Source organism: Colletotrichum paranaense (assembly GCF_030867605.1).
Source record: "Colletotrichum paranaense strain IMI 384185 chromosome Unknown Scaffold_3.1, whole genome shotgun sequence".
NCBI classification, from domain to species: Eukaryota; Fungi; Ascomycota; class Sordariomycetes; order Glomerellales; family Glomerellaceae; genus Colletotrichum; species Colletotrichum paranaense.
In genome coordinates, this window is record NW_026848961.1 from 2,360,060 (window position 1) to 2,381,700 (window position 21,641).

A 21,641-nucleotide genomic window follows, 5' to 3' on the forward strand; every position below is an offset into this window, starting at 1 on the left:
GACTTGTTTATATGGCGGTGCTGGCGTCGAAGAATTCGATATGACCGTGGAAGGATATCAGCTGCGAGGTCTTTCCTATTTGCTATCTGCTTTGAACGATACTCTGTATATTATGTACTTGCGACTATGTTGATATCAATATTACAACGTATTTACTTGCTTTATTTGGCAGTTATTGCCATTAGCTTATTGATTGTATCAAACAGATGTGCGCTATACATCAGCAATCACATGTTGACAATATCAATCGTTTGAGTCCGCAGGAGCAGGAAGGATGAGAGGCTAGGATCTTTTGGTGTGTTGCATCTTTCGAGAAGCCTATTCTTACTTACTTCTATGGCTGTAAGAAGCAAAACCTTGGCTTCCCTCGTGATGAACCTACCAAAATTCTAGGAGACTCTGGCCACCATAGGTGTAACGATGCTGGCATTTCCCACGAGACTCGAAGACAAAAGCTATGTAAGCGGGGCAATCTAGTTGAGAAATTTTTCGCTACTCCATAGGCCTTGGTAATAAAACATCATTCTCTTCCGTATAGGTAGTGAGGTGTGCCACGCCGATGTGCGAACCCTGATAGTCAAGACGGTCTTCCAAGGTATCAGTCTGTCCTTTATGGGTGACTCACAGAGTCTTCTCATACCACGCAGAAAGTATACGGTCTATTCCTCTTGCATGTGTTCCGAAGATATCCATAGGTACGAGCGCTCGTAGGCCAGAGCGATGCAGGGTGGTTGCATGAGTCCCTGGTTCGAATCCAGGTCGTGCCCTTTTTGTCCTTTTGTGACTTGCTCAACTCCTCATGACTTAGCTCTAATCAACTGTAACGACGCGCGACGAGCCGAATCTTATCCACAAGGAAGCACTCCAGATCTAGTTGTTTCCCCTCGACTTCGATATATCACTTTCCATATCTCGAAGGCTGCTAGAGCTTTGGAGACGAGAACCTTTCACAATGAGCCTATCCTGATGATCTCAAGTCTTCGAGAATTCTGTTACCCATGAGGGTCTATAGTGAGTTGAGGTGATGCCTGGCTCAAAGTTCATCTGATGCAGATTGCGGTAGTCTACTCCCCAGCCAAGAAAGTGATTGACATGGCCCCACATATCACGCGCTTCTTGATACACGAGAATATTGAGGTAATGACATCCCCTTCTACAACAGTATAAAGTATTCAGCCGAGGAGACAGTTCTTGTAGCACGAAGAGTTCATGCTCCATGAAGGGTAGAGGCAATCTCGCGCATGAATCGAAACTTGGAAGAAGGTTCTTACAGTTGCGTAACAAATTTGTTGACAACGAAAGAAATCACGACGGAACTAGTGTTTTTTGTTTAAGTCGAACTTAATTTACTTTCTAGTTACCCCTTTACTCAGCTCAGCTAACTCGAAACCACCGTCCCAGGCGCCGGTATCTTGAGATTGATCAAATAGTCGTCTACAACGCGTGAGGCATCACCCTTCAGCAGATAGCTTGTATGCCCAGATCCTTCTCTGAGAAGTAAAGTAGCATTTTGAAACTCCTCCATCATACCAGCCGCATACACCAGGCTCGTCGCCGGATCAAATCTCGAATGTACGAGCAAGATGGGCGGCGTGTCCTTAATATTCAACGCCGTCCGAGGATTCGTGATCTTGACCGGGTACCCGGTGCAGTCAATCACCCGATGCCAAAACTCTCCCATGCCTGGTGTAGTCGTGAAAGTCCGGGTCATATCAGCCACTCGCTGTACTTCGACATGATCCTTGGCAGCGAAGAAATGTCCGTCCTGGCACTGCACGTTTGTAATGGATAAAGAGCGAGAGTCGGTAAAAATGTCACCGGAAAGTAGGCCTGGAGTGAAGAAGGAGCCATTCCCGGTGGCCCCGAGCTTAAGCATTTCGGCAAATGCTCTCCGGTCTTGAGGGAACTCCAGAGTCGACCGTGCAGAGCCTATCACGTTGTTTGGTGTGGCAACAGGCAAGCAGCCGGTTTTTATGGTCCCGTCGCATTCGGCCGCCTTGAGGTTCCCCGCGCCCGCGACTTCGAGGATCTTGTTCCATGTCTGTCGGATGTCCTGTCCTCCCTCTCCGCAATTAGTCGCGTTAGCTTCGCAGAACCGAAAGAATGCCTGGATGGTGGCGTCCAAGGACGTGGCTTGTGTCATGATGTTCGATGCGAAAGATCCAGTGTGCTGCAACATCCCATCAAGCGCCATGGCACGGATTGCCTTGGGGAACAGTGCAGCATATTGAGCCCCAAGCTGTGTTCCATATGACACTCCAAAATAGTTCATGGGTTCTCCGCCAGTAGCTGTCTGTTGTCAGCTCCTCCAGCCAGGATAATTTGATAGGGAATAGATCTTACCCACACGGACAGCCTCCATGTCCTTGGCGACGAATGTTGTGTCCATGTTGTCGAACAGTGGACCAGTCATTGCCCGGCAAGACTCACCCACAGCTTTGTTGTAGTTGAACAGCTTCTGGAAACCCTCCGGCGTAGTCGCATCAAACTCGCTTGGCTGATTGGCCAGATTCGTGTCACACTTCTGCGGTGTACTCAGGCCAACGCCTCTTGGGTCCATTCCAATGATGTCGAATGACTGGCGTACTGCGTCGCTGATATAGATCCCTTTCGAAGCCATTCGTGCGACCATGCTCGACGCTGCCCCTCCAGGCCCGCCGGGATTCACGAAGAGATTGCCAATGCGCTTGCCTTGTGCCGGGAGTTTGACTATCCCCAACTGAACTTGAGGACCCCCAAGGTCATTGTAGTTCAATGGGACCGAGAAGTTTGTACATTGGAGAGCCGATGTGGCGTTGTTGCCTTTGAAAGGTCGAATGTCCCCTGGACAAGCTGCCCATACTATCGGTCCCTGGATTTCCTGATGGGCTGGTCCGACAGGTTGAGGAATATTGACGGCCGTCGCAGCGATGACGAATGCCACGACGCCAAAGAGCAGGCGGGAAACCTGTGAGTCCTTCATCATGAGCTACTTGGGGACGTTTGACAGTGTTGAGATCCCGAACTCCCCAGGGAAGGTTGCCGTATCGTAGGTTGAAGTGATCGTCCACGGACGCGACAGAGAGGGGAGGGTACGGACGAGAACATTCTTAAGGGTTGAGTTCGTTTCCCCATCAGATTGGGTTCGTCGGGAAACATGCTTTTGATGTGCCCCTGGCAGGCACCCTTGAATCATGAACCACCCCCTGGAAGTGCTGCTTGTTAGTGTATCGGCCTTGCGACGACACTAATTTTCGCTTTTTGTTTGTGGCCGAAGTGTCTCGCGCCTGTGTCAACGTCTGCCTTGCTGCCCATGAGAAAGTTGCCGTAGGAAGGTTGAAACTGGCATGCAAGGAATCGGGACCGATTAGAGTTTGTGTAAGCTTCCGAAAAAAGCTTATTACGGCAACCATCCCGCCGGCTGTATGGAAATCGTAAGAAGCTAGCAGCGTGCCAGGCAGGCCAGTTACAGTAATTGATCTGTCTATGTACGCGGTACGGAGTAGTGTATCTGCAACCTCCTTGGAAAGAGTCGTCGCGGAGACGAGTTGATTGCGGGCAGCAACGAACGCCTAATCCTGCAGTACACTATTAAAGATTGAACGGTCAGATTTGTGGCATGGTTACCAAGCTGTTGGAACCTGCGTGGTTGAGTTTAAGACTACCAATTGCGATGCACCGTGCACGCTTGTTTGTTTGCCTCGCATTGTCCCTGTCCGTTGGAGCAGACAACAACTGGGTATTTTCATTAGAAAACGGCGTGAGCTTATTGCCTCGGGCATTAGCATGGTCTACTCATTGGCCACCGGAGAGCGCGATGCAAGTAGCACAACGTGGCGTAGCTATTTCGACGTTACAGCTGTAAATTTACCAGCCCCGCCATGTTGATCCCCCTAACGTCTACCTGGACGATGCCATCAGGTGACCACCAGAGCCCAAACTTATGCGGCTTCGGCTCTTCTAGAAGAGCCTTTGAGAGCAGGAATGATCAGGCAAAGCTATTGTAGCATCACGCCGGAAAGGCGAAATAGACGCGGAAATGCGGGAGCATCTCAGCGCGCCGCAATCAACCAACAGAACATAAAAACAATAATATGTGATTTCGTCTCTAGGCGAGCAATGTGACTTCAAATTTTTTTTCTCAATTCATTTCACCATGCTGCGCAACATATAATATGATCAAGACATGCAATTCGTTCAAGGAAAGGAAGACTGCATGGTAGCTTTCCCAGCAACGCCTACGGCCTCATTTACTTGTTCAGATGTCTCACAATTTATGGCATGCAAAAATGGGCATAGAAAGGGAGTGTTCCTTCTTGAAACCAAGCGAGCGAGAAGTACAGAAGGATCTATCAAAGGAGCTTATGTGAGTAGCATGTGGCAACGCTCGTAGCAGGCCTCTCGTGGAGTGCTGATGCTAGTCCTATTTTTTGTCGAACTGATCAACTTAAGCTTACGGTACTAGAAACCCGAAATTTTGTTCGCAGAACTGAAATTACAGTAAGTACTTGCTCTTCTGGCGGACAGTCTCCTGGTCACAATATGGGCATCGAGATATGCAATAGAGATGCAGTGTTCCTGGGAATGGGGGGTAGGGACGAAAGACTTGCTGACAGCCCTATCCACAACACCAATGAGTTGATTTTAGGAATTGTATAATTGAAATTACGCGATCAAAGGCGTGGCCTGGGGTGAAAGATGCCATCACGACGCCGACATAACGTTGCAGAGCTTACTAATTGATTGCGGACTAGTGACAAAGTCTGGTTTCTATAAAGGGCGATTTGTGTACGTCCCGGTGGGTTGTCCGCAAACTCCGCAGCGGCGCAGATCTCCGCAAGGACTCTTCGCCATCAGGTAAGTTAGATATAAAGGCCATAGAATGATTATCATGTGTCGTGGCATTACAAAAGTACAATTGTCGATTCAAAGGACAATTCAAGGCGTTTGTCTCAAATTCTTTTCTGGCAAATTTCGAGGATCGCGATATTTCGAAGTTTTATCTACAACCATCATGACTCCTACAATCCTCATCGCTGGCGCAACGGGCAACACTGGTCGAAGTGTCGTCGAGACTCTCTCCCGTTTTCTGGGTAATAGCGATGTTTCGCCTGACACTCGCATCCTTGCTCTTACGCGTTCCATCGATTCGTCGGCTGCCCAGCATCTTGCAAGTCTCCCTAGTGTTACAGTGATCGAGAAGAACTGGGTCGATATCAATGCCTCTTGGCTGCGCGAACAGAACGTCATCAAGGCTTTCATCGCATCACACAACGGTCCGAGCCAATTCGCCGAGGAATCGACCTTCCACCAGGCCGCACTGATGGCCGGCGTACAGTACGTTGTGCGCATCTCCACAACGGCTGCCAACGTCCGTCCAGACTTCGAGGCTTACTACCCGCGGACTCATTGGGCTATTGAGACCATGTTGAGTTCGCCAGAATTCAGAGAACTCAAGTGGACGTCCTTACAGCCAAACATTTTCTTCTCGGCACATCTTTACAGTGCGGTTGAGTTTGTCAAAGAACACCGTCGAACGAAGAAGCAGGGAATCCTGAAGCTCATCGCCGACAAGGACGCACCCGTAGGCGCAATAGACCCTGACGATATTGGTACTTTTGCTGCTCATTTGCTGTGGAAAGAAGATCCTTCTCGGCATAACGGGGCAAAGTATGTTCTGAATGGGCCTACGGATGTGACTGGTCGAGACATTGCTCAGTGGGTGGAGGAGGCAATTGGTGAGCCCGTGGACAACGTCGAGTACAGGGATGTGTCTCTTGTGGACGCTATGATATTAGCAACAAAAGAGTCCAAGAACCTGATATCCTCGATCAAGGCTGCTCCAATTACTCTATGGGAAGGTAAATGCCCGGCTTCGACCACAAGCAAAGAGGTCATCGAAATAGCCGCGCCCAATCGTTCGGTCATCGATGCGTGGAAAGTCCTCCTGTCTGCAAACTAAGAACACTCTGATTGACATCAAATGTGTCAATTCAAGGGCTAGAGTTCGCGATTGCAATGTGCACCTGAGCCAACGATTCAAAGAGATATTTCGCACATAGCTTCTATCCTATAGATAGAGCCCAAATAATAGTCTGATTTACTTATCACATCGGTACCATCCCGATGTCCGCTTTCGGAACCCGTCTGATATGCGTTCAGGTATTGAAGGAGCCGTGTAAGCGGGCAAGTATTCGAAGTTCAAGTTGCTGGAATGAGATCACCACCACACCTGATTGGTATTGTTGCCCCGCACAATGGTCGACATCCACGTCACGATTCGTGCATGTATGAGATGCATGATTGGCAAAGCGACCGGTGAATCACAAACCCCTCACTTGTGCAGCTCAATCGGTTTCCGTCGGAATACCTACTGGGCCTATTACCGTACGTTGTCTCAGAATCGTACAACTCCATTCGAGAGGCTCAAGCTCGATGAAAGTCGACAGGTGGACTGCCAAGCCTGAACCCCCTCCTCTCCTGCAGCCAGCTCGATCTAGTCTAACGTGTGCGGGTGTAGCCGAACAGTTTGTGTGCCCAGTGCTACTCTAGGAGCGATCACCCCGGGCCGACGGTGATAGTTCCGGATCATACCCGATCGGACCACACCTATCACGACTCCCGGGGAATTTGTGAGCTTTTGAATAGTACAGCCCACAAAGCCTCTTCGTTTCTCGGCTCTCGCCAGCTTTACTGTGCCGGCTATTTCAGCGAAATTGGAGCTTCCTCATTCGTCGGGTACATTGGTCTGCTTTGAGCTCAAAATGAAGGGTTGGCTAATGTCGTTCGATATTGGGTTTCTGTCCGATCCTTCCAGTCTAAGTAACGTACATCAACAATCTCTTCTAATTCTCCTCATCATAGAACAATGGCAGTGATGCAATTGCTCATGTCCACGTCGTGCAGATATTCACTCATACAACAGGTTGCAGCCGTTGCCTGTCTCTTCCGTGATAGGTGGCGGCTATGTGAGACACGCATGCTCCCGCTGCGAGTTCGAGCAAAGCCCGCCCGGATCTAACCTTCTACGGCAGCACAGTATGCATGAGAATCGAACATCTTTGGTATTCCAACCAGTAATTCGTTGCTTTTATTCACGGAAGGGCATTCTCCAGTTGATCGGAACCTCGCTAAGATGACACCGGTGAGTATGTGGAAGGCATTCCCGTGAGGGGTCATTGAAACTAGCATCATACAAGATGCAAGGCCTGACCGGTCAAACCACTCGATAGAGACCTTTCATAGATATGGGTGAATTCATGAAGGTCCTAGAAGGCGAAAGCGGTCGTTGATCGCCAGCCTGCATAATATCGTTTCGTCACCGCGAAACTGCGAAATGCAGTGCCATCTACCCATTGGTTCGACCGCGAAAGAGTCGAAAGAAGTTTCAACGAAATTCAGGAGGCGGTCACTGGAGAGTGCTTGGATCAAATTGTATTTATAAGGCCTCTCCTCTCGCCTTTAGTCCTGGAAAACGTCTCCTAAGCTGACCGCTGAAACTCATCAACCACCCCCTTACCTCTACCTCCATCATGACTTCCAAGAACACGGCGTACAATACCACGGCCACCTATGAGGATGAGTCTCATCAGATCATCTCTTCGTACTTCATTGGGCCCCAAGCCGAGAACCTTCCATACTTCAAGAAAAACATCAACATCATTCTAGATGAACTCGAGAGTGCGCGAAAGAGTTATTACCCTGAAGATGGAGTACGTTACAAAGATACTCAACTGCTTGATAAGTACAAAACGGTCACGATGCTGATATGAAGCAGAATTTCATCGATGAGAAGACACAGAACACGCCTGCTTTCCGCAATTCCATGGACAAGCTCCAGAATGCCGTTCGGAAGGCCTCCAACATCTTGGGCAAGTCAAGCATACCATTCTGGTCCCCTCGTTATGAAGCTCATATGTCAGTGCTTTTTGATTAGCCTCTTCTTGATAGGTCATTCTTGAACTGATTGAATTAGGTGCACTGACCTGACCATGCCTTCAATGCTGGGATACTTCATGACGATGCTCTATAATCCAAACAATGTCGCGTTCGAAGCCAGTCCACTATCAACCTTGGCAGAGATAGAAGTGGGCGAGCAGTTGTGCGATCTCTTTGGTTACAACATCAAGGAGGACAACACCGAAGCGCCTACTTCTTGGGGCCATGTGACCTGTGATGGCACCGTTGCCAATCTGGAATCCATGTGGTAAGATCCCTCAGTTTCTACAATACTGTCAGACGCTAACAACTAATTTCTAGGGTCGGTATGTATCAACTATCGCCTTACAATATCGGTTACTCATACCTTCCCAGCTAGGAACCTGAAGTTCTATCCCCTATCGCTTCGCAAGGCCTTTGGGAATGGCGAGGCACTCAACTTCCTGTCGGAGGCTTTCAAAGTTGAGACTTGCAAGGGTGAAACAAAGTTGTTCACTGATCTATCGACCTGGGATCTGCTCAACTTGAAGCCATCCGATATTCTTGATCTACCTGATCGACTATATCAGGAGCACGGGGTGTCCAATGCATTCCTTTCAGATGTAATGAAGAAGTTCACCATCCAGTCCACTGGAAAGGATGAGTTGGAGCGAGAGTTTGGGCTTGAACTACCAGGCCAATACATGTTGTCGAATACCAGGCACTACTCTTGGCCCAAGGGTGCTGGTAAGTAATTGCCTCTCTTTCAATGTACTGATTGGAGACTGATCGCATTCAAATAATCTAGCAATTAGCGGCTTGGGCTCCGATAATGTCATCGGCATTCCAGTTGATGCAGGAGCTCGCCTGGATTTGGGCGCGTTGGAGAAGAAATTGCAGGAGAATCTTGACAAAGGACAGCCCGTTTATGCGGTGGTTGCTATCATAGGTTCCACGGAGGGTAAGAGAGAGCCAACGGAACGCACTGAGTTGATAAAAATCTGACCTTACTTTCAAAGAGGGTGCCGTGGACTCTCTCAGCGGTGTTCTATCCCTGCGCAAGCAATTCCAAGCGAAAGGATTATCTTTTGTTGTTCATGCCGACGCTGCCTGGGGTAAGTGTTCCGAGCCTTTGAGAATTGACTCCGTTTGCAACTGAATGCGCTAACTTCATTTCAGGTGGATATTTCTGCTCCATGTTGCCAAAGGACTATCGGCCTGGAGATGTCATGAATCTTCCCACTGACATGGGTGCGGCCGATGGCTTTGTGCCGGATGCGACACTTCGTGCCCAGACTCAGGATGATTTGTTCGCCATGCGCTTTGCCGACTCCATTACTGTTGACCCCCACAAAGCAGGCTACATCCCTTATCCAGCTGGTGGCCTTTGCTACCGTGACAATCGTATGCGGTTCTTGGTCACCTGGACGAGTCCTTACTTATCGCGAGGCTCGGTCACCAGCATTGGCATCTACGGTGTCGAAGGAAGGTCAGTCTACCTATTGGAAGAGATCTATCAGTAATGGAGAAGAAACTAACTATGCATATTCACTGCAGTAAACCCGGTGCCTCTGCGGTTTCGACGTGGTTGTCAAATAGGACAATTGGTCTTGATGCCGAAGGCTATGGTGCCTTACTTGGAGAGGTTACTTGGACTTGCAGCAGGGTATGTCTCATTCACTTTCTCCATCATTCTCAGGATTGTTTGTGCTGTCTTTTCATGTTTCATGCTGACACACCTGATGAAGCTGTCAGCAGAGTGGGCAGCTTTGACAGACTCCGAAAGTCCTTTCGTCTGCGTGCCTTTCAACATGCTCCCATCTGAGCTTGAGCCGAATGCAACCGAGGAGAAGATCGAGGCCGAGAAGAAGCGTATCAGGGATGAGATTGTCAAAAAGACGAACGCTTCCATTATTGCCGAAGATGAAGCCAGACCGGATGACGAAAAGGTCATGAAACTCCTGAGAAGTCTGGGTTCAGACCTGAACATCAACGCCTTCGCGCTGAACTTCCGCTACGAAGACGGACGCTTGAACGATGATATCGAAGAGGCCAACTACCTCATGCAGAGAGTCATTGAGGCCCTTTCTGTTGACAGCCCAGACGATGATCCCACCCAGATTCCTCTCTTCTTGACTTCCACCGAATTCTCAGACGAACTGTACGGAGAGTGCAAGGCAAACTATGTCAAGCGGCTCGGCCTAGAGCAGAGTTCACAAGACTTGATGGTGTTGCGAAACGTCGTCATGTCCCCATTCCCTACTGACGGCAACTTCACAAATCAACTCGCCGACATCTTCTATGATGTCGTCGCGAAGGAGACTGAGGTTTGTTCTTGAAAGTCTATCATTTTGTGTCAGTAGCTGACCTGCATCTGCAGATCGTCCGCAAGCGCAACACACCGGCGCCGGATTTCCACAGCTTCCTCATTCAGGGCACAGAGGAGATCTTCCTGATCCACCTGCCTATGTTCCATGTGGCGAACCATCGACAACAACTCATAGTCAACGCGAGCTTTGACGAGAAGTCGAAGGCCAAGTACATTGCTTTGAAGAAGTCGAACCCCACCGAGCCGATGCTGCTCGTGACTCAGCGCAAGGTCATGGCCAAGGATGTCATTGAGCAGAAGGGCCACTTCGATGGTCAGATTATGACAAAAGAGTCGTAAGTAGCATGTCAACTCGTGGCACGTTATGTGTTAGGAATGGATCCCACTAACGATTTTAGCGGCATCATCCTCCAAGACGTTTGTGTTCAGTTGGGGAAGACCGTTGTTAGCCGCCCATTGAACTCTAAGTATCGCCTCGATAAGTACCCGGATACTTTCATGCCATTCTACCTCTACGGAACTCGTAAGTGCATCCATACTGCTAGTCTTACCTCTGACATTCGGCTTACCAAGTTCATACAGCAAACGAAGCCAACATTGATCACGTCATTACTCGTGCGCCGAACACGCAACTTTCCGCGGGCCGCTGCAAGCTCAATTTCTACAAGAAGGTGGACGACTCGATCTGGAAGAAACATTTGGTCCTTCTCATTGAGGATGTTCGCGAGGCGCCCATGCAGCCATTCCCGTCGAACATTGAAATTGGTAGCAAGAATGCTGCCATCATTCCCCAAGACGGTTTCTATCGTGGGAACACTGCCAAAGAAGGTGAAAAGAACCCCGGGCCTCAGAACGATAAGACCACTTCTTCCAAAGAAGGCTTCAAGATTGGTGTTCCTGGGATGTCTTTCTCAGTGTCAACCAAGGACAACAGTTCCCAGCCCAAAGGGTATGGTTCCCAAGGCTATGGCGCACAGGGCTATGGCTCTCAGGGCTACGGATCTCAAGGGTACGGTTCCGCGAAGGATGCCGACTGCCGCGATCGTGGCAACGGGAACGGGAGCAACAACAGCGGCGGGAAGGTAACCTCGAGCAACAGCAAACCAAGTGGCGGCAACGGAAACAACGCTTCCCAGATTCACAAAGAGGATGAGTCCAACAAGCCTCACACTTCGGCAAAGATTGTCAACAGTGGAACGCGGAGTGGCGCCGCCAAAGGGTCCAACTTTTTCTTCCGGCCGGATGCGACCTTCAAGGTTGGAGTTTGGGAAGACGGTGGCCGTTCTAATGCCAGCTCCAAGTATGCGAGCTTTGAACTGGGCAATTTCGTTGGGCGAGGCGAACTCACTCTTGGGGAGAGCGTGTACGTGGACAGCGAGGCCATGAACCTTGACCCCTTCAAGAAGGTCGAGAAGGTCGCTGAGTGGCGTCGGGAGTTTGACAAGATTGGCAAGGAGTTGGACTAGACGGCTGAAGATATTTGAGCAGTTGTTGTCTTTTGAAGGTGAAAGATTTTCCACGATTAAACTTGTACGCAAAGGTTGTCCACAAAATTTGATTGAATTTGAGCTACAAGCTCCATCACTCTTAAAAATTCAAGTGGAATTTCAGCGTACTAAATTGAAGAGTGCTTTGACCTGATCTTTCCACTAGCTCTGGCTTTCATGCGCGTTCTGAACCTTTTCATACTTTTCCTTCTCATACATTGACCGGAGAATATCAAGGAATGGTGGCACCCAGAACAACAAGGCTACGACTTGTCCAAAGGACCAACCTTTCTGATCAATCACATCCATCAGAGCATTAGCTTTTACCAACAGGTATTGATACAGAAGGCATAAGAAGAATAGAATTATCGCCAAAGATAGTATAAAACATGTGAACAGCGGTTTACTCAAGAATGCATGAAATCCGGAAGGTCGCTTGCTCCGATGAAGACCTTGGGGCTTGGCAGGCGGTAACTGACCCACTGCGTCGCTTCTCTTTTGTGTGGTAGCCACAAGGTGTCTGGTGATCAACACGAGTAGCACCAGCGTTGTCCATATCCATAGAAGTGGTACAGTCTTGATATTTGCGAACGAACTGTTGTCGTAAAAGCCGGAGAGGAAACCGACGGGGTCCGTACCAGTCAGCTGGTAGCAAAGTGATATAGCCGAGCCACCGCCACATGCTTCGGCACTGAAGAGGCTGTCTATGGCTTTATCCAAAAAGAGCCTGTCATGTGTAGAAATCGAGAGGTTCCGAACGAGTACGAAAAAGGTCACGGTGTTGAGCAAATAGCTTGCACATACCAATGCGGTCGAGAAACGCGATCGCACTCCGTGGCTATGAAGCAACATAAGGGTGAACACTGGTGGGAGGAAACCCATGATAGCTGTCAAGATTAGGGCATATCCGTTCAATGGGTCGATCTCATCGGGCCGCATGATAAGTGTTGCGATAGCCAAAGAAACTAGAACAATCAGTCAGTTGATCACTTGCAATAGACAATGGATAATGACAAAGATAACATTCAAGGGACCAAGCTAGGTAGGTACGTACTGCCAAACAGAGCTTGAACTCTCACAAATGTCTCCAACGGGCTTCTCAGACTTTCTCTGACAGTCGGTTGAGCCTGTGATACCTTCCACAATTGGAATCCAGTCGATACCATAATGGCCGTAGCACAGATAACGAGAAGTAGTGCTTGAATGTAGTACGAGACAAGAATCTAATGAATCAACAGATCAATATACCAAGTCCTTAAGCCTACTGCCGATGCCGGGAGAGGAACTCACACCAATGCCCAAGACGTCAGGGTCCACATAAGGTAACGAGCAGGTATTGTCGCAAAGCCTGACTACACAGTTCGGGAGACCTAACATGTAATCGAATGTCGTCGGAGATGACAATAACTCAGCCGGGGAGCATGCGTCGGCACAAAGAGTAGGTTTTCGCGTTTGTTCGCAAGTTGCAGCGAAGCAGCTTGCTATGCTTGCGGCCACTTTGAAAAGGTCTGTAGAATCGTTTGTCGAAAAGTAGGATGTGAAGTTGTCATTCTCTTCTGCTGTAGCAAAATTTGTAGAGAACTCAAGATTACTACAAGTACTGAACAGGGTTACGTTTGCCTTTTGTGCCTCCATTCGTCCGTAGCGTAGCGGATCTACGTGGAGTCCTTGAGGAATTGCCTGGAATACTCGAGTCATATTCTGGCAGTCGTCGACACAGTTTCCTGACGGACAAACGTCGCCAAATGGAGTTTTGAGTAGTTGTTCTTCCGTCACTTCATACAGCATGGGATCCAAATGATCAACCATCTGAGCAAATCTTGCAGGGGCGTTGGTGTGAGCTGGTTCGGCAGAGGAAATTCTTGACGTAGGAGACCTTGCCGCAGCAGTATTCGACGTAAGGATGCTTGCTGTAGCAGTACATGTTGATTTCTCTGACGAGATGGATCCTCCCTTTAGTGTGGGACGAGTTAGTTGAACACTTGTCGTGTAAGTCGATGATGTCGTCAACTCGGTGGGAGCTGCGGGAGTATTGGCGAATTTCGCAGTACTCTTCACTCCAGGCGTGAAGGCACCGTATCCCCCGTAGTAAGATGTATAGTCATCCCAGCTCATTGTTGCGACGCCAGATGACTTGGGTAAATTGGCAGAAACTGTCGCCGATTTCAGTTTATCAAATGCAGGGAGGCTCAATAGACACTCTCACCTACGAATGGGCTTCCAGATTTTATAATATTTCCTCAATCGCGTACAATGGTCAAGTTCTGGGTACGGACCATTCTAGGCCGCCTTACTTTACATGGTTTCTGAGCTTCTGAAAGCGGCGAAGTCTAAGGCGCGGCAATGGGGGCTGAACGATAGTCGATACACCTGGAGCATTTCGTTGCTGCACGTTATAGGTCGCCTTGTCAATATTGTAATGGTTGCGCTAAACGAATGCTACAATAGACGATAAATGCTGCAAGCTCAGCCCCCAGATTGATCCTACCATGGTCAGCAGCTCAAGTTCGGAGAGCAGGCTGAGGATGGCCGACTCTGGGCTCGGTTTCCGTGCAGTCGAATGAGAGTTTGATTGATAAGGATGGGTGCTGAAGAAATTCGAAGTGTTGTAGCGTGACACTTCCTGCGATTCCAGAAATAGATGCCTCCCACACATTGAAGGTCCCAGTTGAAGGCGTGCTGAGAGACTTTTGGGATGTGATCATGGTTGCACCGTTGGTAAGGCAGATTGTTTATCATTACTACTCAGGCACCAGTGATACCCTTGCTTCACCTTCTCGTTGGGCACATGCAATGATTACCATGATGCTTTCCACTTCTATCAGTCTTGACAAACATTGAGAGCACCTCTGTTTCGTGCAATGATAAGTCGGATTGTAATCTGTGGGGGGAAGAGAGGACGCGTGGGGCGCATGCTCAGGCTATTGATGAAGAGGATTTTCATTTGAAGCCACGAGGTTCAGCCCGCCCAAATTAACAGCAGCAAGGCTTGACTAGCCTTCCACCTCCCACCGACTAATCAATTACTTGCTTTTTATGTACTCGAGTGGACAAGTACCAATGTAGTTCAAGCCACCTGGACACTGCTACTCATCTCCTGTACATTTGTCGCCTGATGAACACCACTCTCAATAGCATGCTGGTCAATAACAGGCCTTCTCTTATCATAAAAACTGAATATGAACTTCTGCTGATGACTGCCAGAAAGCCTGGCACCATGATTAAGTTTCCGTCGACGTGATAAGAAAAGCATCATAGCGATAAGGCAGATGACTCCCAAAGCTATACCAACTGTAATCCCAGCGATGGTCTCCGAAGATAAGCCTCTGGATGATCCCCTCTCTGTGTTAGGAAGGGATGCTGCGGTAGATGTGGAACTGGGCTCTTCCTGAAGATCCAAACGAAGACCCGAATAATTAGTCTCTGTGATGAACAAAGGGCACCTGGGATACATCAGAGTATCTTACGCTGAACACTGACGAATATGCGGGATCATTCACCGCTCGATCACCCCGAATAATCCAGCGCTGCCCAGGGACATCAACCGAGTCACTGACGGCTGATCCCGCAATCTGGTCCGACATGAACACGCCGCTACCCGCATGACGGTCAACAATGTAGTCGGAACCGTTCGCAGCGTTGAAGAGATCAAAGGTTCCATCGCCCCAGTCGAGTATATCCCACATCTGTGATTCGCCCGAGGTCGTTCTCCTCATGCAGACTGCCGTGTGTCCATTTGCCGTTTCTGCCTGGTCCCAGCAGGCTGATAGTTGGAGCCTCACTCCGGTTGCGTTTGATCGAATGAGATACCGGCCTTTGGTGGAGTTTACCGGTTGGAATTGCCATGCCATAGTCTCTTTGTCGTCGCACGAGTAGGTTCGTAGGCCATTGGAGGTCTGTTGCAAGCATCCTATAACAGGACCTGTGGTGTTGGTGACTCTAGCATCTGAGAAGAGGTACCAGGTATTCGAGTCTAGACTTGCTTGAGACATATTTCTCAATTTCTAGAATTGTTTACCGACGAACCTATCACTGATAAGCTGCTACTTCCGTCTTCTGCGCAATTTTGTTCGAGCTTGAATCATAAGGATATGCGATCGAATTGAAGGAAACGTCGAACCTGAGGAGAAGAAAGATTGTGATAGATATGTGTTTATTGGTGTTGGCAGCAGGTTGCTGCCTTGATTGCCTACGCCGCAGATCAATGCAGTAAGCCGACCATCAGAGGAACATCGAGACATGGAACGTATTCCTAATGGGGGCCAGATTGCTAACGAGCTCTGCAGACAGCCAATACTGGCTTTGTTTCGTGTTCCTCGTCAATGCACCGTGACTTCGTGTATGTGTGCGGTTTGTTGTAGGAACTAGCTCCTGTGTATGACGAGGCGAATTCAAGTTTCAGCCTCTGCAGTGCTCATCAGACCTGGTCCCAAATCTGCTTCGCAAAAGATTAAGAATGACATCCTGAAAGTCTTCGAAATTCTTATGTTCAAGATTACGCAGAACTTCTGTTTCCTAATTTTCTTCCTCAAGCTCCTCCAATTCTTTGATTTCCTAGTCGGTGGCGTGCTCATACGAAAAGTCGTCGTAATTTTCATACCGAAGAGGAGGTAGTAATTGGTCCACGGCCCTATACCATGTCTTTTGGAATTCCAAAGCGAGCTCTGTGACGGTTTCCCTTGTAGCATCGTATTTTTCCATCAGACTGTCGAGTTGACTAGCCAACATAGCGTCCTGTTCTTGTGTTTGCGGTATCTCGTCATCTGATTCACCTGAAACCGCTGCCATGCGGGCGCATTTCGACGTAAATGCGAGACATCCCGAGGCGATTAACAACTGTTTTCCATCTGCCTCTTCTCTGCGAACAATTTTTTGTTGGTTGAATCTACATCCCAAGTTTCGAACCATCAGATCAAGCTTTCATGGAAATCCGTTGGTGACTCGCTTGCCTGACCTCAGGAATCATTTGAAAGAGCCCTACTGAACTCCCTTTGCAGGAATTAAGCTGTGTTACACGTCTCAAAGGCATTCTTATGTTCGTTACAACTCGTTTGAATACTTTTGAGCTAAGACTACAAAGGCCCCAAATAAAGGGTTAGCCCCCTAGATGTGGGTATAGACCAACGAACCTATCGGCCAATCTTGTCCAGCCACTCTTTTCTCCTGCTGATGATCCCCTTGTCATTGAAGCATACATACAGGCAGAAATTCTTGTACCTCTGCATATCATCCACCAAGTGTTCAACAACTTCATCCCTTTGTGCGTCAGAGAGATTCGGCGTCCATGCAATGGTTGCGGCCAAGTAGTGAATGATACGGGCAAAAGAGGGTCCCTGGCTTTCGGTGGGCTCGAGCAGGAACTTGATGCCCACAAGAAGTCGGAACGCGTTGTAGTGCCGCTCGTAATATCCCTTGTCTCTCTGCGTTGCAAATGTTTGCCAGCTGCCACGCGTCCATAAGATACAAGGCTGAACCCAAGGCGCAACTAGCCTGAACCTGGCCACGAACAAATCGGTCAACTGCGCTAGCTCCCATCGATAGGTAACGAAATCAATAATGTCGATATGCCCGTAACAGCGGTAGTTGGGATCATGGCCTTGCATTTCTTGCTTGAGCATGGTGAGAAGACCGGGGCCCCAATTTACAGTCCAATCTTCTGGGCATGTAGAGATGAACACCGAGCCACCCCCTTGACGTCATTGCTCATCAGGCTGTCGTGTATCGCTTTAGAGATACCACAATGACGCTGTCTGATTTCTGCACGATCTTCGAGCCCACTTGTCCTTTTCTCCGGATCATCTGGCACGGCAGGCCCAGTGTAGACATAATCCTCAAGCTGGTTCCACCGATCTCTGAAGTGCTCCGGCGGGATGTCCAAACTTCCGGTCCATGTCCAGTCCCGCTGATCATCGAGGGCCCCAAAAGTAAAGAAGTTATTCTCCCAGGTACCGCCACTGTTCCTTAGGATATTGTGAATCAATCGGCAAAAGCATCGTACGTCATGGCTTGCTCCTCGCTTGGATATTCAGGCCGAAGAGACTTGGGATAGAGAGAATCTGTCGTAAATGACATAGCTTTGACTACTGAGCCTACAAAGGCCGAACCACAGCTGCGCTTTTTGGGTGAAGTAGAAGCTGGTCAAGAGTATGACGGCTCCGCATCAGTTGCTGCTGCCAACATGGTCGCGTCCACAGGCGAGCAGTCTTCGTTGGTGGGCTGAGACACGATCCAGCTACCCGAAAAACTAGCTGTTGTGAATAGGCTTACGCGGCAGTTGTCTGCAAGTGCGCCGTCGAGCATCGCAGGCGTAAGATGTGTCCCACCCCTTTCGGATCTCAAATAAAGTTTGTTGCCCTCGCCGCCATGACAAAATATCATGATCAAAAGCGGAGCATCACTTCGTACTGCCTGTCGATTTTTCTCCGGCTTCTTGCAAGAAGCGATCGTGAATGTGTTGGTCTTCGACAACGGTGACAGAGGTGATCTCATGATTGTCGATAATCTTCGTACTAAGGACTACTTTCTATGTCGCAGATGCGTTCCCGAGTAATTTCTCTCCTTGTTGTAGCAGATGTTTGGTATCCTGAATCCATCTAGTCAGCGAAGGTGCTAAAAGAAACTTTTAGACGGATGGGTATGAGTTCTTCAAGGGTAGTATCGATCACATTTTGGTTGATCCAAGTTTGAGACTGGCCGAGTCCCTTGAAGAGATAATTGAAAGCATAGAAGTCTGACAACAGCCATCTATCGCAGCTTTCCGCTACATCGGACCTGTTGATTGAACATATGGCGAGGATGATGGTGTTTGGTGTGGTGATTGCGGGCGACATTGTTATCGATGCACCGATGCAGAAGAAGGAGAAGGGCAAACAGTTGAAGCCTGGAGAGCATGTTGTGATCAACTCGGGAAAAAATCGTCGCATTGACACGGCCGTCGATTTATATGTAATCCATAAGACCTTTGGGGCTAGTGGCCGAGTGGCTACTATCACGGTCAACGAAAAGGCCAAAAGGGTAGCGAAGGGGCTGCTGCATACGATTGCCTAGCAGACTTCTTGGGTGGGTGGATAATAGAATGGAATACCGGCTAACAAAAGATATTCAATCTCCCTACCTACCTAGCTATTCTATTATTCTAAGGCATTTTATACAGAATATATAATAAAAAAAATAAAGAATACGAAGAATAACAAGAATAGAGAGACCAGAGCTAGCAAAGAACAGGAAAGTTTTATGTTCTAACCTGGCGATAGATCTAACTACCCCCAAGGTCGAGCCGTGGGCAGATCCCTTGATCTTTGTTAGCCACCTCTACGGCCCTAGTTTGACTCGTTGAGGAGTCACGCCACCTTCTAGACTTCTGTCAAACTTACGAAAATCTTGTCTAAATACTGAATCATTTCAAGTAATCAATGCTTAGCCAAGAAAGGCGATCGACATGGGTCCATGGCACGACCACTTGCATATAGGAAATCGTAGCCGTATAGATCGCGAATTTGACTTGAGTTGGCAAGGACAAGGCCGGTGAAGAAGTTCGTGAATGGAATTAATCGTCTATGGCCATCCTTCCCCTCATCATGGTATCAATTAACCCAGGAATATTACATGAAACAACAACGCTCTACACAAGCGCCGCAACCCGCACTCTAGAAGCTCACTTCTTCACCTCGGTGCTCCCAATCGCCGTCGTCCCGCTCGCAGTGTCAGGAGAATCAAGCAACTCGGGCCCAGGATCCGCTTGCTTATTCAGACTCCCCTCCCCAACCTCCCTCTCCACCTTCTTCACATCGACATCTTCAGCATCGAGCTGCTCCTCCCCAAACGGCCCGCTCGTCTTGACGCCCTCCATTGAGTCCGTATCATTACCATCCTTGCCGCCGCTCAACACGCCCGCATCGTCTTTGACGCTGCTCGCGCGGCTCACGTCCGCGCTCTCGGGGCTCTCATCCCTCAGTCCGAGGTGCTTCTCCGCGACGGGGTCCTCTTTGTTATGGCCCTTCCAATCAGCAGCCTGCATCTGCGGAACGGGCGACCCAGACGATGGCTCGTTGATGATCTCGCCGGCCGTCGGTGAAATCACCTCGTCGCCACCGTCTTCGGCCCGCTGCGAGTCTGCCACACGCCAGACAACGGCGATCTTGTCAAAGGCGCGGGAACCTTTGCGGCTAGACCCCTTGATGCCGTCCATAGCATCCCAGCTAATCTCAAAGACGCCGCTGGCGTCAGCCTTGCCATCTTGCTCGGGGCCGTTGCCCTCGAAGAAGACGTTGAACCAGACATGGGCAACAGCGGTGACCATTGTGAGGCCCATGGAAGACGAGGTACGGTTACGGCGCTCTACTGAGATGTTGACGTCGCTGTTGGGAATGTGGATGGGCTCTGTTGGCTTGAGAATAACGGCCATACCGCCGGGCTCGCCATCTTCGCCACCATTTGACTTCGCTTGGGCTTTGGCGTGTGACTGCTCCGCCAAGGGAGCATCAGTATCGCTTCTCTTCTGAGAAGCGCTCGGCTCGGGTGTGCGAATCAAGGATGTCGTCGCCGCATTGCGCAACTTCTTTGACTCACTTCGGGTAGGGGTAGTATCATCCTTCTCAGGCCCCGAAGCATCCTTGTCTGAGCTGCTCTTCTTTGCATTGTTGGTGTTGGTAGGTTCCGACAAAGGCGCCGCGGCAGGCGCCTTCTCCGTAGGTTTGACGGTGACGCTGGCGAGATCGGATACCATAGAGCCGACTCCGCCCCCGCTTGGTGTATCGCCCTGAACAACGATCCTCTCGCTCTTCTTGAATGTGTGAAAGACCTTGATCTTCTTTCCCTCCTCGGCGAATCCTTCAACGTCAAACTTGACGCCACTTCGCAGACCCCAGACATGAATCTCCATAATCTCAATAGCCCGGTCAACGTACTTCTTCCCACCTCGAGTCCACCTGTCGACGTATGTAATCGTTCGCAGCTGGCTGGGAATCGAGATGCCCGCTCCAAACTTGGGCCGCATTCTCCTCTCCGTGAACCTCGTGAGAGCTTCTTCGGGCTTCCAGCCGCACTCGGAGATGAGGTAGCTGCAAGATACTGTTCCACTCCTGCCCTTGCCAGCCTTGCAGTGAACGACGACGACCCTCTTGTCATTGCCCTCCGCAGCCTTGTCAGAAGCACTGACGGCAACATTGCCCGGCTCGAGATCGCCTCCCTGAAGCCAATTTCGCATGCTGGCCATGATCATGGGAATCAGGCGGAACGGGGGCGGGTGGTGATCAGGCCACGGGTAATGTCGTACTCGGCCGTAGACCTCCTCGTCGGGGTACCCCGTTCCCTCTGCGCGGAACTCCCATATCGCCCATTCATCCTTGTGCTTAGAGTCGAGGAAGGTAACGAGCCGATCTAGCGGGTTTCGGTAAGCTCTTTGGGGATATGTGCCTGAAGGACCAGATCTGGGCAAATTAAAAGGAGTTAGCTCTTTTCCTTTGAGAACGTGTTTGGTATACGAGTGCTGCCATACGTTGCAATGATGTTGTTGGTAACATAGCAAAGATCCAAGTCCGACTCGGCGTGCCGTGCTCGAGGTCCCGCAACAATCTGTCGAAGTAAAGAGGCCATGATGGAGACAAATCTATCGATGCACCCAGGAAAGCGGAGCAAGGTTTAGGACGAACGGGCGCCAAGGAAATAGGGACTGTTGCAGCGCTTGTAGTATAAATGGGCGATCAAGGAAGTCTAACCAAGGCGTCCTCCCTCATGACGGCCTACTGTGTCGTAGCTGCGCCTTGGTCGCGTGCGGGAAGTGAGCCTTGACGTCGGCCTCCGAGCAGGGGAGGCCGACGTCATTTGTAGTGGGGTGAGCCGGGGAAGAGCTGCCGAGCTACGCCACTTCGGGTGTGGCTAGTGCCGTCGTCCGACCCGGCTTCTTGGCAGCATGTGCTCAGCCCTTGACT

At 49.6% G+C, this 21,641-nt stretch overlaps 7 protein-coding genes across 7 annotated transcripts; 2 read left to right on the plus strand and 5 right to left on the minus strand.

Moving 5' to 3' along the window:
- Positions 1 to 1,378: 1,378 nt before the first annotated feature.
- CPAR01_04362 (uncharacterized protein) lies at positions 1,379 to 2,962 on the minus strand (the record flags this gene model as incomplete). The annotated part of the gene is made up of 2 exons (XM_060488643.1): positions 1,379 to 2,289; positions 2,344 to 2,962. The coding sequence occupies 2 exons, from the start codon at positions 2,960 to 2,962 to the stop codon at positions 1,379 to 1,381; spliced, it is 1,530 nt and encodes a 509-aa protein (XP_060352849.1).
- A 2,031-nt stretch (positions 2,963 to 4,993) lies between these two features.
- CPAR01_04363 (uncharacterized protein) lies at positions 4,994 to 5,941 on the plus strand (the record flags this gene model as incomplete). The annotated part of the gene is made up of 1 exon (XM_060488644.1): positions 4,994 to 5,941. One exon carries the CDS (start codon positions 4,994 to 4,996, stop codon positions 5,939 to 5,941), a length of 948 nt encoding a protein of 315 aa, XP_060352850.1.
- A 1,570-nt stretch (positions 5,942 to 7,511) lies between these two features.
- On the plus strand, positions 7,512 to 11,691 carry CPAR01_04364 (uncharacterized protein; the record flags this gene model as incomplete). Its single annotated transcript, XM_060488645.1, has 13 exons — positions 7,512 to 7,691; positions 7,757 to 7,896; positions 7,955 to 8,185; positions 8,239 to 8,247; positions 8,297 to 8,643; positions 8,705 to 8,857; positions 8,916 to 9,011; positions 9,076 to 9,385; positions 9,454 to 9,562; positions 9,645 to 10,223; positions 10,277 to 10,560; positions 10,624 to 10,748; positions 10,808 to 11,691. The coding sequence occupies 13 exons, from the start codon at positions 7,512 to 7,514 to the stop codon at positions 11,689 to 11,691; spliced, it is 3,447 nt and encodes a 1,148-aa protein (XP_060352851.1).
- A 183-nt stretch (positions 11,692 to 11,874) lies between these two features.
- Positions 11,875 to 13,827, minus strand: CPAR01_04365 (uncharacterized protein; the record flags this gene model as incomplete). The annotated part of the gene is made up of 4 exons (XM_060488646.1): positions 11,875 to 12,032; positions 12,120 to 12,677; positions 12,767 to 12,935; positions 13,003 to 13,827. 4 exons carry the CDS (start codon positions 13,825 to 13,827, stop codon positions 11,875 to 11,877), a joined length of 1,710 nt encoding a protein of 569 aa, XP_060352852.1.
- A 952-nt stretch (positions 13,828 to 14,779) lies between these two features.
- Positions 14,780 to 15,704, minus strand: CPAR01_04366 (transmembrane alpha-helix domain-containing protein; the record flags this gene model as incomplete). The annotated part of the gene is made up of 2 exons (XM_060488647.1): positions 14,780 to 15,155; positions 15,193 to 15,704. The coding sequence occupies 2 exons, from the start codon at positions 15,702 to 15,704 to the stop codon at positions 14,780 to 14,782; spliced, it is 888 nt and encodes a 295-aa protein (XP_060352853.1).
- A 562-nt stretch (positions 15,705 to 16,266) lies between these two features.
- On the minus strand, positions 16,267 to 17,784 carry CPAR01_04367 (uncharacterized protein; the record flags this gene model as incomplete). The annotated part of the gene is made up of 4 exons (XM_060488648.1): positions 16,267 to 16,570; positions 16,912 to 17,401; positions 17,449 to 17,666; positions 17,711 to 17,784. 4 exons carry the CDS (start codon positions 17,782 to 17,784, stop codon positions 16,267 to 16,269), a joined length of 1,086 nt encoding a protein of 361 aa, XP_060352854.1.
- A 1,582-nt stretch (positions 17,785 to 19,366) lies between these two features.
- On the minus strand, positions 19,367 to 21,306 carry CPAR01_04368 (dual specificity phosphatase; the record flags this gene model as incomplete). The annotated part of the gene is made up of 2 exons (XM_060488649.1): positions 19,367 to 21,140; positions 21,209 to 21,306. The coding sequence occupies 2 exons, from the start codon at positions 21,304 to 21,306 to the stop codon at positions 19,367 to 19,369; spliced, it is 1,872 nt and encodes a 623-aa protein (XP_060352855.1).
- Positions 21,307 to 21,641: the final 335 nt, after the last annotated feature.